At 57.6% G+C, this 20,857-nt stretch overlaps 8 protein-coding genes across 8 annotated transcripts; 6 read left to right on the top strand and 2 right to left on the bottom strand.

Moving 5' to 3' along the window:
• Window positions 1-3: 3 nt before the first annotated feature.
• B0I36DRAFT_226472 (uncharacterized protein) lies at window positions 4-2,367 on the top strand (the record flags this gene model as incomplete). The annotated part of the gene is made up of 1 exon (XM_046149085.1): window positions 4-2,367. A coding segment is annotated over one exon (2,364 nt), but the record flags the coding sequence as incomplete, so codon positions are not given.
• Window positions 2,368-2,615: 248 nt separating this feature from the next.
• Window positions 2,616-5,252, top strand: B0I36DRAFT_23483 (uncharacterized protein). Its single transcript, XM_046149347.1, has 3 exons — window positions 2,616-3,083; window positions 3,144-5,011; window positions 5,074-5,252. The coding sequence occupies exons 1-2, from the start codon at window positions 2,831-2,833 to the stop codon at window positions 4,823-4,825; spliced, it is 1,935 nt and encodes a 644-aa protein (XP_046019489.1). The 5' UTR covers window positions 2,616-2,830; the 3' UTR covers window positions 4,826-5,011; window positions 5,074-5,252.
• Window positions 5,017-7,401, top strand: B0I36DRAFT_23492 (uncharacterized protein). The gene is made up of 2 exons (XM_046149357.1): window positions 5,017-5,243; window positions 5,329-7,401. Coding segments are annotated over exons 1-2 (1,986 nt in total). The 5' UTR covers window positions 5,017-5,242; the 3' UTR covers window positions 7,314-7,401.
• A 501-nt stretch (window positions 7,402-7,902) lies between these two features.
• On the bottom strand, window positions 7,903-10,252 carry B0I36DRAFT_345037 (ankyrin repeat-containing domain protein; the record flags this gene model as incomplete). The annotated part of the gene is made up of 3 exons (XM_046156318.1): window positions 7,903-7,948; window positions 8,046-10,030; window positions 10,148-10,252. 3 exons carry the CDS (start codon window positions 10,250-10,252, stop codon window positions 7,903-7,905), a joined length of 2,136 nt encoding a protein of 711 aa, XP_046019487.1.
• A 153-nt stretch (window positions 10,253-10,405) lies between these two features.
• B0I36DRAFT_427649 (ankyrin repeat-containing domain protein) lies at window positions 10,406-12,157 on the top strand (the record flags this gene model as incomplete). Its single annotated transcript, XM_046162431.1, has 1 exon — window positions 10,406-12,157. The coding sequence occupies one exon, from the start codon at window positions 10,406-10,408 to the stop codon at window positions 12,155-12,157; it is 1,752 nt and encodes a 583-aa protein (XP_046019486.1).
• A 767-nt stretch (window positions 12,158-12,924) lies between these two features.
• On the top strand, window positions 12,925-14,235 carry B0I36DRAFT_23444 (uncharacterized protein). Its single transcript, XM_046149310.1, has 2 exons — window positions 12,925-13,751; window positions 14,002-14,235. The coding sequence occupies exons 1-2, from the start codon at window positions 13,055-13,057 to the stop codon at window positions 14,073-14,075; spliced, it is 771 nt and encodes a 256-aa protein (XP_046019485.1). The 5' UTR covers window positions 12,925-13,054; the 3' UTR covers window positions 14,076-14,235.
• A 160-nt stretch (window positions 14,236-14,395) lies between these two features.
• B0I36DRAFT_358600 (uncharacterized protein) lies at window positions 14,396-17,476 on the bottom strand (the record flags this gene model as incomplete). The annotated part of the gene is made up of 5 exons (XM_046157992.1): window positions 14,396-15,521; window positions 15,690-16,001; window positions 16,105-16,457; window positions 16,515-17,093; window positions 17,372-17,476. 5 exons carry the CDS (start codon window positions 17,474-17,476, stop codon window positions 14,396-14,398), a joined length of 2,475 nt encoding a protein of 824 aa, XP_046019484.1.
• A 1,814-nt stretch (window positions 17,477-19,290) lies between these two features.
• On the top strand, window positions 19,291-19,950 carry B0I36DRAFT_358599 (uncharacterized protein; the record flags this gene model as incomplete). The annotated part of the gene is made up of 1 exon (XM_046157991.1): window positions 19,291-19,950. One exon carries the CDS (start codon window positions 19,291-19,293, stop codon window positions 19,948-19,950), a length of 660 nt encoding a protein of 219 aa, XP_046019483.1.
• Between the last annotated feature and the right edge of the window lie 907 nt (window positions 19,951-20,857).

Raw genomic sequence — 20,857 nt, 5'->3', positions numbered from 1 at the left:
GGCGCCGCCGGAGGACGGGAGCCCGGGTCCAGGAGGCGGAAGCTCGCCGCGATGGCGGGCAGCGTGTACCGCGCGGGGGCGAGCGCGGCCAGCGAGATTCGCGAGTCGTACAACCAGACCCGCGCCCGCGAGATTGATCACCCGGACACCTCCAAGATCACGATCCCGGGCTCGTTTCCGGACGTGGCCATCATCACCAAGGGCGACGAGCAGATGGTGCTGTTCCCCTCGTACGCGAAGCGGCACGTCCGCAATGAGGAGAGGCAGTTCGAAGTGCCGGGCGGTCCGCCGCAGTCGTCTGCGGTGAGCATGAATGAGCAGGAGTACTGGCGGCAGGAGTGGTCGCGGTTAGAGGACGAGAAGGCGGTCGTGGATGTCGACATTCGTGGATGGATATACAACCCGCACCGCGGCCCGATTACCCGCCGCAATCGGATGTTGATTGGGCTCGCCAGGCAGCTCAGTGGCATTCCCATGCCAAGCCTGCAGCAAACCAGTAATGCCGCAGAGACGGGTCCGTCGTCATGGCATCAGGAACATGAAGAGATGCGCGACCAGGAGCGCATCGCCATGCGGGCCAAGGAAATAGAAAGACAAGGGAAAGAGGAACAGGCGGCAGCACAGAAGGGCGGTTATAGCGAGCGGCCAAGTGATCCCTCGATTGAAGATGACGAAGAGGCGGGACATGAACGCATCTATCGCGGCAGTGGAGGATCCACCCCAATCACATCGCGGCCTGGATCTCCGAGTCGGGCCTCGATACGCAGGACAAACACCTCTGCGACCACCACGGGTACCGAGCTCAGCAACGCAGAGCTCTCAGTGGCCAACGCCAACCTCATGGCTCGCATCGCGCCATTCATGACGACACCGCTTGTCGAGATCCCAATCACTCTCTTCTTCTACAACGACAGCCAGTCGCAGTCAAGGACGATCACGACCAACGACTCTGGCCACTTCATGACACGCGCCGCTCTCGACTTTGTGCCGACACACGTCCGGGTCATGGCCAATGAGAACATCTCATGTGTTGAACCCGTGCAGATCATTGAGCCAAAGGGCGTTAGCCTGATCAGCGACATTGACGACACCATCAAGCGATCCAACATCACTCTCGGCGCCAAGGAGATCTTCCGCAACACCTTTGTCCGCGAGCTGCACGACGCCGCCGTCGACGGCGTGCAAGAGTGGTACACGAGGATGCACGAGCTCGGTGTCAAGATCCACTACTGCTCAAACAGCCCGTGGCAGCTGTATCCCGTGCTGGCCACGTTCTTCAAGCTGGCGGGCTTGCCGCCGGGATCGCTCCATCTCAAGGCGTACAGCGGCATGTTGCAGGGCATCTTTGAGCCTGTGGCCGAGCGCAAAAAGGGCACGCTGGAGCGCATCATGAAGGACTTTCCCGAGCGCAAGTTTATTCTTGTCGGAGATAGTGGCGAGGCTGATCTGGAGGTCTACACTGAGCTCGCGGTGGCCAACCCGAAGCGGATTCTGGGCATTTTTATCCGTGATGTCACAACTCCAGAGAAGAAGGGATACTTTGACTCCAGCTTCGCCGTGGGCAGCCGTGGTCCGACTCGGCAAAACTCCGCCAGCCGGCTTCAGAACAACACCAGTCAATACGACGATCCATCCAGTCGGCCAGCCCTCCCGCCGAGGATGACACAGCGCAACCAGCCACCAGAGAATGCCGAAGAAGACCTGATCGACTTCTCGGAGGAGCCACAACAGATGCCCGCAAGGACAGAGTCCGCCCAAAAGGGAGAAGCACCAGGCAAGAAGGCGCCGCCACGACCCGTCAAGCCCAAAGCCCTCCAAGGTGTTCCATCATTCCGAGAGGAGAACGGCACAGCGGGGTCTAAGTCAGCATCCAGTCAAACGCCCCAACCACCACCCCCACGGCGATCGACACCCATTCAGGGTCAAACGTCACAGCCCCCGAGACCAACTGCGTCCCGTCAGGACAGTTTTGGCACATCCACGTCGTCGAACACCTCCAGAAGTAACGGCGCACCAGCTCCGCCACCGCCTCGCCGCCGCGGCACACCTCTCAGCCATGACAACGGAATCCAACAACAACATCAGCAGGACTCCTCCCGTCGTGGATCCGCCAGCACGACATCGTCCATGCCAAACAACCACGCAGTGACCCCGGACAGCAAGGTTGGACCTCCGACGCACCAGCTCGCGTACGCGCAGCAGCAGCCGCTGCAGCCGGTTGACCGCAAGGTCGAGCTGTGGCAGGCGCGCGTGCAGCGGGCCCACGACACGCTGGACGACCTGGGCGTGCCGCTGTACACGTGGCGGCGCGGCGGGGATGTGATTGATGTTGCCGAGGGGATCATCAAGAGGGCTATGCGGGAGCTCGGGGTTGACCCGGAAAAGTCGAGGAAAGGGTAAAGCTATGGGCCGGGATTTGTGCGTATACGATACGATGAGGGGAGGTGTGAGAGAACGAACGTTAGTGTTATTGAAACAGTGTAATCTGAGGAAATAGAGTAATAACAGACTCAGATGCACGTTTGCTCCTCTGTAAACCATTCCTACCAACGACAACCTTTGTCAGTGAATCGGCATCTTTAGTGCGACGTGAGTGGCTGGGATTTACTAGGTACCTAGGTACTTATGCAGGCCAACTTTGATGAATCTTCCATACTGCCAGGGGGCAGGCAGTGCTCCTTAGAGAAGCCTTGAAAAGAACGAGTCGGGGCCGAGGATTCCTCTGAGCAGCACGTGGGACGAAGACGAGAGCTGGTCGCCTACCCCATCCATGCCTCGCCCTGTGGCCCGTGGGATCGTCATGCAGATATGGGTAGTAGTATGAGCCTGCATGAAGCAGCCACGCTGCTGCCTGCCAAGGCCGGGCTATCTGGCCAGGCTGACTGGCGCAGTAATTGCAGAAGGGCGACCCCACCCTGCTTCTTCCATCAGGCGTGCCTCCTCCTCAGAGAGCCTTGCGTCCGTTCACTTTCGATTGTCCCCTCCCGCTCCTCGTCGTCTTTATCATGTATGCTCGTCTTCGGACGCTGACGTTCCCCGCTGGCTCGCCGCGATGGCGTCCGAGATGCTGAGTGCCGAACAGGGTAAGACCCGCTCAAGTTACGATGGGGCTTTTCCTTCGACACTAACAACAACAACTTTAGCAAACGAACATCTCTTTGAAAAGCTTATCGAAAGCCTCCGAGAGACAGGAATTCTAAGTTCCCACCACGCTAGCTCTTCCTTCGTCGTGTACGCCCACGATTCTACCCTATCTCTCGATGCTGCACAACCTGCACATGCGACCACTGCGAAATGGATCATCCGACAACTCCGGTCACTATATACTCGTACTCTGTCGGACAGGTACCCGGCACCCCTGTTCGAAAGTCGTGCGGACGACCATGACTCATGCCACAACATTGTCGCCAACCAAGCTTGTCTCATCCCCGGGTTTCAACGACTAGGCGGCAGTGGCCAGATCGGCACGGTAGACAAGGCAATAATCTGCATCTCGCCAAGGCTTCGCCTATACCTGGGTACACAATTCGCCAAGAGCTACATCAAATCCGTTCGTGCAAAGTGCTTGGAATATCAAAATTGTCCGAGAGAGCAAATCCATGTCTCGATGAGACGCCTAGTCGAGGAGTCCTGCGAGGATCCCAACTTCCACCATGTCCTCACCGAAGTCGGTCTGCTCACGGCGGAGAAGGACAATGCTAGACAGACACCCCGGACAATTCTTCTCACTTTCGATTCTGGTCCCTCCGAAATACCGTACTTCTCCAAAAGCGACCTCCAAATCGTTTTCCCCACCCACGGCGTTTCGAAGTACGCTTCCTTCTTCAAGCTCCTCAGGCGGTTGTATGAGAGAGAGGCATCCATTATTGCAATATATGAAGAAGCATACAAAAAGAACGAAACAACGCAAGACACAGAAGAGGCGGCCTTCCGTGCCGGAGTGGCAGGAATTCTCTACGGCATACACAACGAAATCCATATGTTGTCAGGACATCACTCTCGGCAAGCAACAAACAAACACGTGACGACCATCGACGTTGGACACGAATTTCACAGCCTTGGGCAGCGGTTTGAGGAACAAAGCAGAGCACAACTTGCAGCCTTCGAGGCCCACGCAGACTTTAATCGCCAAGCGCTCCTGATGCTGGCCAAGCGTTCAAGCGACGTTGAGAGGCCTGCTGATCTCACCCTCGAAACCATGCAACGTCTGGTCGCACGCCAAGACGAACTCCAGAATGGACTAGCGAAGAGGGACCAGATGCAAGAACTGCTGTCCGCATCAATGCCTCCTACCGCGCCATCGCGGTTTGAATGCAAATGTGTGCCGTACAAACAGACAGAAGCATGGGAAGTACAGTTGGGCCTTTCCACAGTCTCACTGATGCGAAAAAGAGACTTCCAACACCGTCCGCAGTGCAGGTACTTCAAGGCTGCAACACATCGCCCCAAGACCAGCCAGTCTGCGAAAGCTCGAATCACCTGGTTCAGCAAGGTCCTCGATATCGCGCTCACAGCTACTTACTTCCGCTGTCAAGGTGCAGGGGGTTTCAGTGTCAGTCCCAGACTTGCCTATCATTCGATGGTCGACGAAATGACATCACCCTCCTTCAGAGTGCTATATACGCTCCAATCATACATTGCATATGCCCGTGATCGACCAAAATCCTTCACCGAACCATTAGCAGCCAAAGTTGTCGACTTAGCGCTGAACAAGCTACAAGAAATATTCCGGTGCCGTCGAGCTTCTCCTACCGACGTCAATTCATTCAACGAGACCCTACTACACAGATTTGTCAATCTTGTAAGATGTCCTATATCGAGTTGACGAGATATCAGTCCTTACATTTCATTTTTGCGCCTCGTGTGGCGCAATTTATTATGGCAACATTAACGGCTTTCTGTAGTTTTTTTTGTGGAGCGAAAGTAGTAATGAGGACACAGGGCTTATCCTTGCAAGCGAGCTGATCCGGACGCATGGCGTCCCCGTGGCTCACCAGAACAAAAGAGGACGGTAAGTGTACACGCTGAGTTCTGTTCGAGAAATAGTTGCAAATGAACTAACATTGCAGGTAGGTGGCCTTTACACAGCTATTCGATCGACTACCCCAGCATTGGCTATGACAAGGTCCATCGGTTGTTGATCCCTACCGATGACGAGGATGCGAAGAGCAGTGCAACGTTTGATGCATCAACCCTGAGATCTTTGATCGAAAACCTGGGCTCTGAACAGGTCTTTTGCAACAGTAAGCAAATTAGACGACTCCGCAAGCGTCGGCATGCATGTTACTGCCCATTTCAAGATATAAGAAGCTGATTTGTTGCCTCAAGTGTTCGATGTGGGATCACTTAGCCGTGCCATCATTTGCAAGGAGCCGGACGTTGTCTACGAGATGGTGAAATTGAACCCTGGCCTAGTTGACGACACGCCGCCTTTTGGCTTCCTGACTCATCTTCATCTGGCGCTCAGTGTAGGGAGTTTCCGATGCTTCCGAGCTTTGATAGCAGCTGTGAAACTGACAGACAACCTCGAAACTCGCTGTGCTAATCAGCGCCTCCGAGGGCTTCTTGAGGCGACTGATAAGAGCAGTGGGATCGGGATAGCGGAGACCGTTGTCCAAGTGTGTCAGATGAGCCAGAATTCTTTTGCGCGTGTGGCTGGGTGGTTTCAAGGACCGGTGATGCACTCTTGCTGGTATGCCGGCGCCCTGGCACTTCCGTTTGCTAACAACTGTGCTATGCGCCCCCGGCACTTATCCCTCGAAAACCAAGTCTGGGACTGCCGTCGCTGCCCTCTTGATTACTTCAAGGAGCTCAGACGGCGGCGCCAAACGCTCGAGAAGCTTGCATCATACCATTTTGGACTGATCGATTCCGCACGATATGGCTTGGATCAAGGGCAGCTGCTTGATCGACACTATGCATCCGTGATTCGAAGGCTCCGTGAGCTGGGGGTTTCGATTCCGAATCACTTGGTTGATGCCAACAGCGATGATCAGCTTCTCCCACTTTACCACGGAGTTCTCGACGACGCTATCCGGCAAAAGTTGGCCAGCTCAGACCACGGCGTGGGTCCGCGCGCAGAGCTCTCAGCTCTCAAGGTCGAGATTGCACATCTTTTATTCAAAGTAGGCTTTCTTGATATTAACGCGCCCTTTTCGGACGGATTGACGCTGCTTGAGTATCTGATTCTTGGTCGCTCGCTTGCACAGCACAGACCTACCCGTGCTTGGGAGACAATAACCTGGTTGGTCGAGCACGGTAGCGATGTGAAGTGTCACCTCTCTAATGCTTGGAAATCTAATCACCCACCACACTGCGCCGCATCAAGGAGATGCGTCGCATGCCGACACCAACACACCATCCCGCGTACCACGATTGCGCACATGCTCGCCGGGTTCATTGGCTTCTCTATAGGACAACAGGTAAACCGGTTTCCTGTGGATTACTTTCCGTGGCACAACCTGCAACGGATCGTCTTGCCACTCAAAATCAAGGACGAGACTGCCTGTATATGCTCACCTGGAGGCCGCACACCTTTGACATACTTCATCCTCGACCTTTTCAGTGTGTGGCCACCTCATGAAGAACCAGACACGCTTTCGACGGCGATGTCGGAGCTCATCAGATACTGGGGATGCACATGGAGCGTCCAAACCTACCAGCAGGCTTTCCGTCTACTCACTTTTGAGGCATTCTGGCTCGAACACACTTGCGATAAACCGTGGGACGATGGTCATCACTCTGCCACGGACTCGAGTCGAAAGCGCGATCTGGACGCCCACGCCCGATTCGAAGAATTTGCCGCGGACTTTCATGCTTTCGTTGCACACAGCTTCAACCACTCCAAAACACACCACAGTGTGCGAAGTTATGACGAAGCTGAGGCCTCAGACGTCGATTATAAGTCGGAAAAAAATGAGGCTCCAAGTGATGATGGTACGTCCGGCAAGAATGAGGAGCCGAAAGGGAAGGGCAAGTCAAAACCGGATTTTGGAGACCCTGCCTTGGATGAGGACGATTCTTCAATCAATGCACGAGAATCGCTTCCGTGCCTAGATTGTGCGTACTGGAGGGCGATGGCCATGAAACTTCCCATGAGGGAGTGGTTAGTGACAGAATGGGCACGCCGCATCAAAGAAGCTCTTGCTGAGCTTAACGGCAGCGTACTGGTAGATCAGTACAGGAAGGAACTAGCTGCTATGGGTGTCAGGTTGTGTGAGCGGCCAGGTAACCTCGTCGAGAATGAGGAAGACGAAGAGGGGCTTGACAAGGATTCGTGGGAGTATTGGGCTCAGAGATTTGACGAAATCTGATATTCGGAGGCGTTTCTTTTCCTGCGCCTCTAGCCAGCTCGTGTGAGTCTGTTGTTGTATGCGTGACGGGCCAGGAAAGCAGTCAAACAATTGTGCAATGAGAGCATGTTGACTTGTTCGAGCTAAGTTTCGTGCCTTGAATTGTATACGTTGATTGGCAGGACACTGTCAGCGAATTAAGTATCCCTAGTCGTGTACAAAACAGGTAGGCCTCCTTTGAAGCGATGTACATGGGTATGAGGCAGGGACAACAGAGCCTGCCTCAAGGAGTGGGCGTCTGCTTCGAGTACGTGATTCTTCTGCTCTGGTACGGCTGGCTGGCCGGTAAAGGTCTCCTGCAACATATAGTCGACGCCTACTTCGTCGGGCTGGCTCCAAGGTTGACCGACATCCAACACAACCTCGACAGTGTTATTGGCATTTGCCGTGCCCCGTTGGACTAGGAGGAGTCTGCTGGGAACGCAGGCCGACCTACTTGGTCTTCAGTGGTGGTTCGAGCCCCTTCATGACTTGCAGGCTGGTATTTCTCAATGACTTCTACATGCTCCATGACTATCATTGCCTTTCCGGAGCTTTTAGGGGACTCCGTTCATCTCCCGCTTTTCTTGTCGCCCTTTGCTTGTGGTGGAGGCACTCTATAGTCTGTGTAAGCGTCTGTGTTTACTATTCTTGCTCCTGCGCTATTAATGCCTATGCCTCTTTCGCCGCGGTTTCGGCACCATTTCTTCATACTCTGCGCGCTGGTCCTCGGTCATGAACCCAAAGAGCAGATCGACCGTGGTCTTGTTGACACGTCGTCTTTTGATCAATGTGGGCAGCCGGGGATGCACGTCGAAGGCCATGTCGATGTCTGCGCCGTGGTCGAGCAGCATCTGCATCACGCCCCGGGCATTCGACTCGATGGCTTGGGCCAGCGGAGTAATGCGCCGCTCCGAGCCACTCAGTGGCGGCGTCCAGAGCACGTCAACCTCAGCGCCACGGTGCAGTAGGTAGGACAGGATCTCGAGCTCTCCCATGTCGGCGGCAAGAGCGAGTGGTGTGGCCCCGTTCCGGTCCTGCTCCTCGAGGTCCACGCCGCCTATGTCGAGGAGGAGCCGAGGAAAGCAAACGTTGGCCGTGTCGATGGCGAGCTGCATCGTCGAGACGCCGTCTGGGCGGGTGGCGTGTGCATCGGCGCCGGACTCGAGCAAGAGGGTCGCTATTGCCTCAGACGGCCAGGAGGAGTTCAAACAGTGCATCAGCGGAGTCAACCCCTGGTCGTCTGTCCACGCAAGCTGCTCCTTGACCGCGGAGCCTGGGACTTCTGGAATTGCCGTGGCGCTCTGTGGCGACGATGTGGCCTCGGGCCGCGGCGTCTCTCGCTCCAAGTGACCGAGAAGTAGCCGCACCATATCCTCGTCGCCTTTGCAAGTGGCCCAAGCCAGCGCAGACATGCCAGAGAAGTCTCTGATGGCCGTCGATGCTCCATGAGCGAGCAAGAGCCTGGCTACGTCGATATTGTTGTTGGTAGCAGCAAATATGAGTGGCGTGAAACCCATGTGTTTCTCGATATGGTTGACATCTGCACCGGCATCAATGAGCAGCCCAACGGCGCGGATGTCTTGCGAGTTCGGCAGTTTGCAAGCACGCGCTCCGAGGACACTTATCCCATTTTCTGTGGTGTTTGGGTCGACGCCAAAAGCTAGGAGGTGCTCTACTACCATGTTTTTAGCGCAAGCGAGCCATTGGAACACGCTGGACTTGGGCGCCTGGCTGCCCATGGCGCGAATGACCGTCTTGAGGAGTGCTAAACGGTGGTCGCCTCCTTCTACCGGGACGATGGGCGCGACGAGGTCGAGGGCGCAGAGCCCATCGTGGCTGGCTAGGAGCATGTCTCCACCGGCCTCAAGCAAGGCGTGGACTATGGCCAGATGGGCGCGGAGCACGGCGCCCAACAGAGGAGTCATGCCATCCAGGTCCCGGGCGTTGACCCGCGCGCCCTGGGAGACGAGGAAGTCCACCATCTCGCCGTGGCCTCGCTCGGCGGCGTGGTGCAGCGCGGTCCTGCCGTCGCCACCTCGCTGGTCGAGTAATGCCCGTCTGGAGGACCGGGCCGTGGTCGCAGAATTGGACTCGTCCTGGCTCCGGACCAGCAGACGTGCGATGTCGAGCCTACCCTTGTGCGCTGCCTCGGCCAAGGGTGGGCGGGCAGTTTGCCCGTGGGCGAACAGGTTGGCGCCGGCTGCAAGCAGGAGTGAGATGAGTGGCGTGTTCCCACGACGGATAGCTGCCAGCAGCAGTGTAGCACTCTCGTTGTCCGCCAGCAAGGTCCCTGGAGCAACGTGTCTCCGGCGTGGCGGGGGCTCGTTAGGATCAGCCCCGGCGTCCAGCACGCGCCTTGCGAGCTCGAGCAGTCCATCGCCGTCGCGGCTCAAAACAGCATGCCAAAGCGGCGCGCTGCTGAAGGTGCTATACCGTATGTGCCGTGCGTACACAAAGCCGGTGAGGGTCGCGTGTAGGCGGCGGTTCGTGGCGGCCAGAGCGAGCGCGTCGGCCGTGTCCAGGTGTCGCGCGACATGCACCAGGATCTCGGCAGGCAGAACGGGCAGACGTCTGTGTCTCTGTTCGTCAGTTGCACCCGAGGCCATGGCGCTCCTCACATTGTGACGTTGCGTAGGGGTTGTTGATTGAGTGCCACGGCCGCCGTGGTTGGCTGCGCTGCCCCTTTCCGAGAGTACCTAGACAGCGCAGTGTCTGATGACTAAGCGAAACGTGCCATCCACCAAACGGACGCCTGAAGGGCGTCTTGTAAGCACACGGGTAACACCCCAGAATCAACACGGCAGCTGGCTGACCCTGTGAGGGCCACCATGGCACCGACCGCTACTGTCCAGAGAAACAGAGCCCACGACAACACAAGCAGCGGCCTGCTCGACCTGCACCCGGAGCTGCTCATCCATATCGCGCAGTACCTGGGCACCGCCTCGGTCCTCTGCCTGGCCGCCGTCAACCTCCAGCTGCACCAGGCGCTGACCTCCAGAGTCCTTGCAAGGCACGTAAGATATGCCAGCAACAAGAGTGCGCCGCTCTGGCACGCAGCCAGGCGCGGTGGCATGCTCGACCTTGCCAGGCGCGCCTTGGAACTCGGTCTTGACCCCAACGAGCCGGCCCCCGGACGCACGAGAAACTACTACTATGATGAGCATGACCTGGAACGCGACAGCCATGACTACAATGGCACGATGGTGCTGCTCATCGCTGTACGGCGAGCAGACTTGCCGCTTGTCTCCCTCCTGCTCCAATATGGCGCAAATCCATCCGCAGCTGGCAGGGACCGTGGCAGTGACAACAATTACTCGACACCCCTCATCACAGCAGCCCGCCAAGACAACTTGGAGCTCTTCCGCCTGCTCATCAGCGCCCACGATGGGACAAGCCGCAAAGTCACGACCTGGTCACGCCGCTCACTCCTCGAGATGCGTGACTGGCTCGGCCGAACGGCGCTCCACGAGGCAACCAACCGCGGCCATGACGCCATCGTACGCTTTCTCATCTCGCGGGGAAGCATCGTCGATGCCCGCGACAGTAGGGCGATGACGCCCTTGCTCTGCGCCATCCAAAAGGGCCACATGAGCACTGTACAAGTGCTTCTCGAGGCTGGCGCGGATCCCTGGCTACACCGGGACGACTGGCATGGTGCCCTCGATCTCGCGGCCGACGCGGTACCTGCCGGGGGCGGCGACCGGCTTGACATTCTGCGAGCCATATGGCTGGCCTTGTCCAAACCTAGACCATTTGGCCAAAGCTATGACGCGGATTGGCACCTGCGCCGGACGCACCGCGTCCTCGCTGGGGCAAAGGCCCCAGCCGTCAAGCTGCTCCTGGACTTGGGTGTCGACCCTGACCTGGAACACAAAGCCGAAAGGACGCCCCTGATGGCTCGTGCAGAGAGCATCAGCGGCAATGTCGACGAGGTCCAGCTCCTCATTGATGCCGGCGCGGATGTCAACTGGTCCGGACCAGTCGACATCACGACTCCGCTCATGGTTGCCGTTATATGTGGCAACGTCGAGTTGGCGCGGCTCTTGCTCGCTCGCGGAGCATTCGCGGATGTCAGAAACCTGGTAGGCTCATCTGCGCTGAACCTTGCTGCATCACAGGGTTCCGAGCCCATGGTTCGCCTTTTGGTTGATCACCTGGGACAACAACAAAATCCTGCCGGCGCCACCCTTGCCGACGAGCTCAAGAGGACAAATAACGCGGGCGAGACCCCTCTGATGTCGGCGCTCTCGGCCTCCTCTTCTGTAGTCGAGATATTCAGGATATCAAGGCTGCTGCTTGAGCATGGAGACCCTGCCGCCATGGCTAACAGCACCACTAACGAAGGAGTGACGCCGCTGGAGCGCGCTATCAATACGTGTGATGTCCGCGTGCTGGAGCTGCTCATGGACGCGGGCGCAGACATTGAGGCTTTGGACAGCCAGGGTAGAACAGCGCTCGCCCACGCCGTCTCCAGTCTCGAGCAAGACATGGTGCGCTGTCTGATCGAAAGGCAGCCTCGGCCCGCACATGTTAATGTCTGTTGGACACGACCGGCGGTCGATGATATACCGGAGCAGCGCCTCACGCCCCTGGCAAGCGCGGCATACTCCAACGCGGAGCAGCTCGTCAGGATCCTGCTCGGACACGGCGCCGATGTCGAGTTCGCCCTCGGTGTGGACCCGGGGCTGATGGACCATGTCCGTGATAGACAGGCGGAGCGCGGCGGGGATATGCTTGAGTTGCTGCTTGAACACATGAGCAAGGATCTACATGCAAGATATAACGATCCTGCCTGGCGATTAACTCTGGACCAGGAGGTCTGAGATCGTTCATTGCTTGTTTTTATCAACCATGTCCGTGTTCGAGCTTCGTCGAGTTTGAAACAATATGGGATAGTGCGGATAACTGCCTTGAGGATAGCCGTATGAAAGCAGCCATACCCGCAACCTCCAACGTCACAGCCACCATGAACCAACACAAGCAGCCCGGTGGTTGGTGATGGATGGTCGTCTGAGGCAGATCGTACTAGTTGAATCACGGCCGGAGGCTTCCGGACGGCCAAGCAATGGCGGATGCCGGGGTCCGGCTTGGCGACGTCTGTTCTATGGATGACGGATGGGTGTGCGCTGGCATAGCCACGCGCCCCACCAACTCTTGCTCGTCTCCTGTGGCGGACATAGAGCTTGGCCAGGATATCACCGTCTTGGGGATGCTCGTGCTTGGCGGCGGAGAATATTGGACGAACAGGCTGTGGCGGGGGGCTGTGCTTTCAGCATAGTGACTTGTGCATTTTCGAGCGTGCATGGGAGCTGCCCAGATGGTGGGTCAGGTCTGCCAAACGAGGTCACATGCGACCGCGCGCCGTATGGCTGCAGGTCAAGCCTGGGGTGCACTTGTACGTTGTGCAGGAGCTTCCAGTCCACACTTTCTGGTATATCTTGCAGGGACTCCCCGACCTGATTAAGCTGTCGTCGAACCCTTCTAGAACCCTTCCCTTCATTGCCACCTACTCCGCCAAAGTTGACCCCTGCCGGTTCTGCCTGCGACAATCTTGGCTTTACCCAGCCAGGGTGTCGTAATAAGGAGCAGTGTTTTGATTGCGACGAGCTCACCTGTTAGCCACCTCATCTCTCAGCTGTCTAGTCGTGACAGTGCCAACGATTCCACAGCCCGGCTTCCAGCACCCGATTACCGTCGCCAGCGGGATACCCAAGATCACGATGGCAGCCAACAACCTCCAGCACATCCCTCTTATCCCGCCGCCAGACTACTCACCTGGTCCAAGCAGGGAGGAAATCGAGTCTGAGCGTGCGCGAGCTGCAGCGGCCTCGCGAACCATCAGCACAGTCACCATCCCGACTTCGGCAGAAGTGGCGGCAGCACCAGCACCGGCGACTGGTGAGGGTCATGATCGAGACCGTACTGACGCCTGGCCGGATGACGAGGAGGGAGCTGGGTATGCAGCCGCTGAGCAAGAGACAATGCCCCCGCCTTACTCGCAAGGTGGTGGTGGTGGTGATGATGACGTAGCGGAGCTTAGTCGATCTGCAAACATGGCCGGCCCTGCTGCCACTGGGGACAGGAAGATTGTGCCATCCCAGGACCACCAGGAGCTATATCCCTCCCGCGATCACGCTTCTTCAGCTTCGTCCTCCGCGCCATCGACATCCACTTCGCGACCGCCGGCGTCAGAGTCAGCGCCAGTGTCCTCGTCATCATCATCATCATTCCTCCGCCATCCGCTCCGCCTCTTCGAAGAACGCCGCCGCGAAAAGGAGTCCCAGAAGAAAGTTGACTACTACCAGAAGCAGTACGGCTTCGTGCCCAAGAACGTCATGTCCGAGGCCGAGTGGCGCGCCGCCAGGGACGCGGCGCCCAAGGAGAAGGTCAAGTTCAAGAGGCCGGGCGGCCTTGTGAGTAAACTCATCTCCTCTAAACCACCCTTGTTTCTGTTTGGCCGTGTGTGTTGCTGCCTTGTTTCTGGGTGTTGAGGCTTGGTCTCGAGGCGAGAAAGGACCTGCTTTGTTCCTTGGGACACTACTTGGGAACGAGGCAACGCTCCAAGCGCATCACTGGGTCATTCTTGCGCTTGTGCTCCTAAACAGGTTGCCTGCCGTGTTTGCGCGGTGTAGCTCACTGAGCAAGACGAAATGCTGACGTATAGCAGTTTTTGGGCTTAGATATGCCGCCGAAAATCGCGGACGTAAAGTCACGCGACTAGCAGCCTTCGGGCAACCATAGTCCCACGCTAATGCGGACAAGTGGGAAGGCGCAGGAAGTAGCTAGCTAACAAGAAGACGAAGATTGGGTCCCCGGAGCTTCCTATAACATGAACGCCCGCCCGGCTCTGTCCATTTCAGACATGTCAGGTTCGGGCTACTCAGGTGTCACTTATGAGTCCGCCCGATGGGTTCACTACATCGTGATAAGTCACAATACGCATTCAATCAATTCTAAGATTGAAGCACCCCTCTGACTCAAATTATCTGCCTTTCCAATTTTCTTTCTTTTTTCCCCAAACCAACGGAAACGAAATACATCTACCTCCCATTCAGCAGATGCTATTGGTCGCCGCCACCGCCCTGGTGCTGATCTCCGTGCACCTCCAGGTCCTGGTCGGCAGTAAACTCTGCAAAGAGCGCGAGCTCTTCAAACTTTTCCTCCATGACGCGCACGGAGAGCTCGCGCGGCGCGGAAGGGAGGTCGAACTCGGACACGAGGGTCGCGTTGACGATGACCTCCTCCCCCTCCTCATCCTCTTCATGGCCGCCGAGCGCGGTGGGGTTGGTGGCGGTGCCGGCAGCCGTTTCCTTTCTTGTGGCTCCCGGTAGAGTTTCGTCCTCGGCGGTGGTAGTCATCGTCACTGTTGCCATCGCCCCAGCGCCATGCATTTCTGTGTCGAGTCTTGAAGAACTCGCTCGGGCATTACCGCCACCGTCTCGTCCTGCCTCCTCTGCACCTGGAATGGTTCCCTCTGCGTGCAGCTCTTCGTCATCCCGGGCAGTTGCACCAGCGGCCGCGCTCCGAGACTCATCTTGGTGCGATCCCTCGTCACGGCCCCCAATACCCCGGTGCGGACGCTCCCCAGGCTGCCGTGGCTGTGGTTGCGGCTGCCGCTGCCGCCGCACATGCTTGTGGTGTGCTCCGCGGCGGTCCAGCTCGGCGACGTGGGCCCTCGCCTCGGCCACCGAGATGGCGCCCGCCTGCAGCGCCAGCGCGAGGAAGGCCCGCATCACCGGCCGGTACTTTGGGTAGCACACGTGCAGGTCCTGCCAGCAGCGGAGGCAGAGCACGAGGTAGCTCCTGCGGATCAGGAAAGCCTGGGACAGCTTTTGCTGCTCCTGCTGCTCTTGCCTCTCCTGCTGCTGCGATAGCTGCAGCATGGTGGTGTTGGTGGTGGTGGTGGTTGTAGTTGTAGTTGTGGACATGCCTGGCGGGGACGGAGGAAGTGGATCACGCAGGAGCGCGCCGGCGAGCATAAAGAGGGCCGGGTTGTACCAGGGCGTGAAGAGGGACTGTGGATAGCTGGCGCGGTAGCGCAGGATGAGGTCCTTGAGCTGGTTGACCGAGGCGGCGTAGATGTGCCAGGGCGTGGCATCGCGCGAGGCAAAGGAGCGCAGTCGTGGCTGGGGCGTCACCTGTAGGAAAGGATACCAGATCTTGCCGACGACGAAGTGGAACATCATGCTGTGCCGGGGGAACATGCGTCAGTTAATCAGTCAGTCAGGGAGGTCATCGGGATGCTCGATTATAACTGTGGTGATAGCTATGCCCTGGAGAAACAAGTCATGTCGAACGGCAAGCCGGTACAATCACAGGCAAATGAAGACCAAGACACGGACACCAACTACTCACTGGAATACAAGGACGTCGGCAGGGCTCTCGTCTCCCCGACGTACGCCCTGCTGCCGCTGCTCTCCGTGGTCCACAGAGTCCGTCCAGGCCAGCAGCTTCCGGTACTTTGCCTCGGCAAACGCCAGCGGTGCTCGGGCAGCGATCGCACCAGCCATGTTGGCCGCGTACACGGCAATGACCTCGTGCGCGATCGTCCACAGGCCGCACGACAGGACGAAAGTCAGCGCAGTGTACCGCGAGGGCGGGTCTCCAGGAATGCTGAGGCCCGGCGGGTGCAGAATGGGCGGGTGGTGGTAGAAGAGGATGAGCTTGCTACATATTCCATTGGTTAGGTCAGGTCATGATCAAAGCCACAGACGAGTGGCAAGCAGCAATGCCTGGTCTAAGCAGCAGAAAAGAATGAGAGCAGACTCACGTGTGCCAGTTATATGTGCCCCATGCCGCGTGCGCAGCGGCCCGGAGCCACTTGCGCCGCCGAAGGGCCTCGCCACCTGTTGTCGAAAGGGGTAGTCTCCTCACTGCTGCTTGGGGGCCGTCCGGGTCGACGCCGAACAAGCCGAGTCTCTGGGCCATGGCGCGGCCGGCAGTGGCAGTTTCGAGCCCAAGGGTATCCTGGCCTACAAAGAGGAGGGCGGCGCTCATCAGGCCGTACGCCGAGACGGTTGCGACCGTGTCAGGGGCCGGGCTGCGCGGCCACAGGCGGCGGGCTTCGTCGAGAAAGATGGTAGAGACGCGGATGGCCGGGGGGTCTATCGAGGCGTATTCCAGCTGTTTTCTCCGCCATCAGCTAGGTCCGCCAAGCAGGCAAGTCGGAGTGCCACCTACACTGGCCATGTAAAGCAGGGCGGCCACCAGGAAAGGCGAGCAGACATCGCTTGGAATGCCCTCTGCAAGGCCATCGAGGACGACATCGGCGTCGAAAAAGGGAAAGACGAGGTGGTCGTTATCGAGGTAGAAGGCGATGAGGGCCTGGGCAAAACCGTCGGCAACAGGGGCGGCAAGCCACGGGGCCAGACGCAGCCGTTTAAGCCGGGGATCTCGGGGTTTGGGACCGGGTAGAGCGGTTACGGACGTGCGCGGGCCCGGCGACAGAGTGCGTGCAAAGGTGTCAAACATGGCTGAATCGGTGTGGTCCAGCACGGGGAAAGGTGCTGGGAAGCGTGTCATTAGCTCAAACTCGATGGCTGAGGGCGTCGGGGGTAGCATCGCCCGGGCGGTCAACATCGCCGACGGCACAGAGTCGGTCGAGGCATAACCCAGGCTGCTCAGCAGGGTTTGAGCGGCGACCAGCTGCTGCTCGAGGTGGGCGACGTGCGCCTTGAGTGCAGCTGGCGAGGAGATGGTGTTGTTGATGTGGCGGTTGCCGGCAGCGTCCTCGCCTTCAGGCCCGGAGTGCTGCAGGTGCTGCCGGCACGCAGCACAGAGGACCCGCCCGTCTCGGCCGGGGACCCGGATGATGTCTTCTCGGGAGCGGCACCGGGCGCAGACGCCGGCCCGGGCGGCTCTCTTGCGTCCTGGCCCGCCCCGCCCGCCTCGTCTCTGTCTGCCCGGAACCGGCGGCGGAGGGACGACCGGCTCCCCGGAAGTCACCAGCTCTCGCGGTGGAGCTGGGGCAAGTGGTCTCGCAGGGATCGCCATCGGATTGCGGTTGTGCTGGCTCGTCGGATACGTGGTACACGTACCCTGCCTCCTTTCGTCTTCGTGTCGTTGGCAAAGCAGGCCGCCCGCATGCTGGTGATGTTCTCTGTCCCCATATCAGCCGCGCTCGGGTGTGGGGCTGTTGACATGGCCAAGCCGTGTTGTTGGGTCCAAGGTTGTTGCGCCTTGGCCAGCTCGACATCAGCCGTCGGGTGAATGGTCACCCGTCCCGGAGCGGAGGTGACCGCCTAAGGACCCTAAAGATCAAGTAGACACAGAGAAGAGGACCCGGGGCACTCTTTGTAGTTTTGAATCACCTCTTGCTCGAGCTGTGTTACAAGTTCAAATCCTTAGGAGCGCGACTTATGGTATCACGTGCACTCCAGGGCGCTGATCTTCTCCCAGCCTCCGAACGGGGATCCTCCAAGTCTACACATTTTGGTCTCCATATTGTTGTGACATTGCCGCAGGATGTGTCAGATCTGACCCTGGCCACCACTCATGCTCAAGATCCAGCGTTTCTTGTCGTTCCACCATCTTAAGCAAGTCCATCGCGTCCCAAGTCGGTTTCCAGGTCCCGATTTTCCATTGGCCGACAATGACGACGTGTCCTGTCATCACACCTTTAGCATTGGTGCCATTGTTGTCACCGCTCTTGATATCCCTCGCTCCCACGGGTGCTTCGTCCCCCACGTCCCCACAATCTAGCATCCGTTTCTGGAAAGGCCGTCAAACATAGTGTGCGAACAACTCTGCCCCTCGAAAGCCCTCGAAAAAATTCCTTTCCTCTCATCGCCTACGGGGAACCTGCGAACAAAGCCCAAAGCTCAGAGCTCAATGGCCCCCAAGGACGGTGTCGATAGTAACGGGGCCATTGGTGCCACCCAGTGTACAGCCAAGTGCGAGTCACTGGACGTTCCTGGATTGATTGCGTTTGATAAGCGAGTGTGGCTATAGAACCAGATTCTAGCAAGACGCGCCTTCCTCAGCAGACAACAAATTACTCTTTGGAGCTGCCTACTTAAGCGAGACTAGCAAGAGTGCAACCTCACTGCCCAAAGATGACGTGATAAGCGGTGAAGCAGGGAACCCCCCCACTACGCGGAAGAAACTCCCTTTCTGATCAGGACAGAAGCATAAATCTTGAAATTAACCATGACACAACTTCTACAACACGAAAATATATTGACCGAAAGCCCAGAGTTCTGTTTAGGATACACGATCTCGCTTTCTGGCCGTGTCTTACAGGGGACCTTGAAACTGGTCATTACTTCTGAGTATAGAAACCGAGGAATACGAAATGCAACGTCACTTTGTCATCTGCCGAAAGTCACCCGTAGAAACGAACCATGTGGACGTCTCAATGGTGCTGAGCCCGCGCGTTGGAGTATCTGCATCTCCCCAAGGCGGGCTTGTGGTTGCAGCCGGCTTTGCAGCCTCCGGCACTTGTGCAAGTTGTGCGGAGGTAAAATGCGTCCGAACCACATTCTACCCCCGCATAAGTTGCACTTTGGCTCGTGTTCTATGCAAAACCAACGCACCACAGCAGCATGTCAGCAAGTGGAAGGCTGCGTTCGTATATACTAGCCACCCTTTCGAAAACTTCTGCCGTGAGCTGGATCACACGCACACTCAACAGACCCTGGATTCGGCCGAACAAGCCAAAGTGCCATGCCCACGGAAACGCCGGTGATGATGTGCATAGTCACGATTGTCCTTGCGTCATGCAGCCAGGGACCTGCAATTCAGCCCTCAGCCCGAGACTGAATCTCGCAAAGCGGTGTCTAAATATGGATATTGGTACGATCCCCAAGACTATAAAAGTCAAGCACTGTTCGCACATTATGTCGATCGTTGCCCTCACTCTCATCACTCTCAAGCTTCTTGACATCTCAACCTACTCAAACCAACAGCCACAAAGGTTCAACTAGTAGCTGATCAGTCCCAACGCACAATAACCATCATGCATTACCTTTACACGATTGCCGGCCTCGCCGCCCTCCTCAGCTCCGCTCAAGCTGTCCCGACCCAGCACTCCACCAACGCCAATCTGGAGCGCGAAGTTGCAGCCCAGTCCAAGGGCGTCAAGCTCTACGCCAAGGGATACTCGTCCGCGGACAGATACTATCTGAACTACCAGCGCATCTCGCAGGGTGTCAACATTGCCGTTGTCACCGCCGGCAAGGACAAGGCGCCCGTTTTCTGGGAGGACAACATCTACAAGACGGGCATCTTCACCGACATCCCGGGTGTCTACCCGCTGGGGATCACTGTGCAGCCCGTGACCGAGTTCGACAGCCAGTACCCTGCCGAGCACGACGTCAGCATCAACGTGGGCCAGTCCTCCTGGCTGGCCCTCGACCCGGGCTACCTCAGCGGGCCTTACGCGCCTCCCCGTCCCGATCCGGAGGCGCAGTACCTGGTCTGCGACAGAGACGTGGCCCTCGGCGGGGCGGGCAAGGTCCCGCTCAAGGTCGTCCGGCTCAAGTACACAGGCGAGTCTGTACCCGCGGGTTGCGCCGTCGTCGAGTTCACGCCCGAGTGCGCCGTACTCGAGGACTTGCCCGCCGGAAGCAGCTGGAACCATGACCATGCGGTCACTCTGACTTGCAGCCCTTTGTGAGCGGTCGCAAGGGCTGTCGCTCCATTGGACGGAAAGAGGGCAATTACTGGGAGATGGCTTTCATGGTGCGTTGTGTAGAGGTTGGGGATGTGGACTGGATATTGCTGCAGGCTACGCTCGGACGAAAGGGGATGCCGAAGCAGAATCATGCCAAAAGCTACCAATTATTCTCTTTACGTAATACGGGTATGCCACTTATTTGAAGACTGACGCTATATGTCGATTGATAGAAACAGACTAGTTACGTAGACCTGAAAGTAAATGTGCTCACCAATGTAGCAACGAACGTCCAAGATTTTGCTGTAGGAATGTTGGTGTCTGGCAGATATGAGCCCGACTCGCCAAGCTGCCAAGGTGAGAGAATACGTAGACTTTACGCGAATATTCCAGGAATTAGCCAAAATTGACATCTATCTATAGCACTGTATGCGTTTTTAGATGTTTTATCTGCCGCCTAAATCTTGCCTGGTAGGCAGGCAGAATAGGCAGCAGGCAGCTGCGAGGTGGCGCGAAGCCCGTATCATCGCGCTCGACCAATGGACAAAGCTAGGCTTTCAGGTCCTAGCCGCCTGCTCAGCTTCTATCTAGCTTTCTTGTGGGCCACTTGAGCCAGAATTCCCAGGAGAGGACGTGAAAGTGGCTATCGGGCGCTTAATTTTCAACACGTTGTGCACGGCGCTGCTCAGAACGAAACGAAGAGGAAACAAAAGAAACACTGGCACACCAAGGGTGAAGGACCGATAAGGAAAGTGGTTAGACCCCAGAAATGTGAACCAGATTTGTCAGTAAGCGCCGACCAATCCGAGCTTGCAGACATTGTGGCGGGTTGAACGTGCAGGAAGGACGAACTCTGATCTTCAGCATAAGCCGGGGGAGAGGACCGTAGGACGGGCGCGCAGAAAGCTTG

Source organism: Microdochium trichocladiopsis (assembly GCF_020744255.1).
Source record: "Microdochium trichocladiopsis strain MPI-CAGE-CH-0230 chromosome Unknown B0I36scaffold_1, whole genome shotgun sequence".
NCBI classification, from domain to species: Eukaryota; Fungi; Ascomycota; class Sordariomycetes; order Xylariales; family Microdochiaceae; genus Microdochium; species Microdochium trichocladiopsis.
Note: the sequence above shows the minus strand (reverse complement) of the source record. Positions and strands in the feature narration are given on the sequence as shown.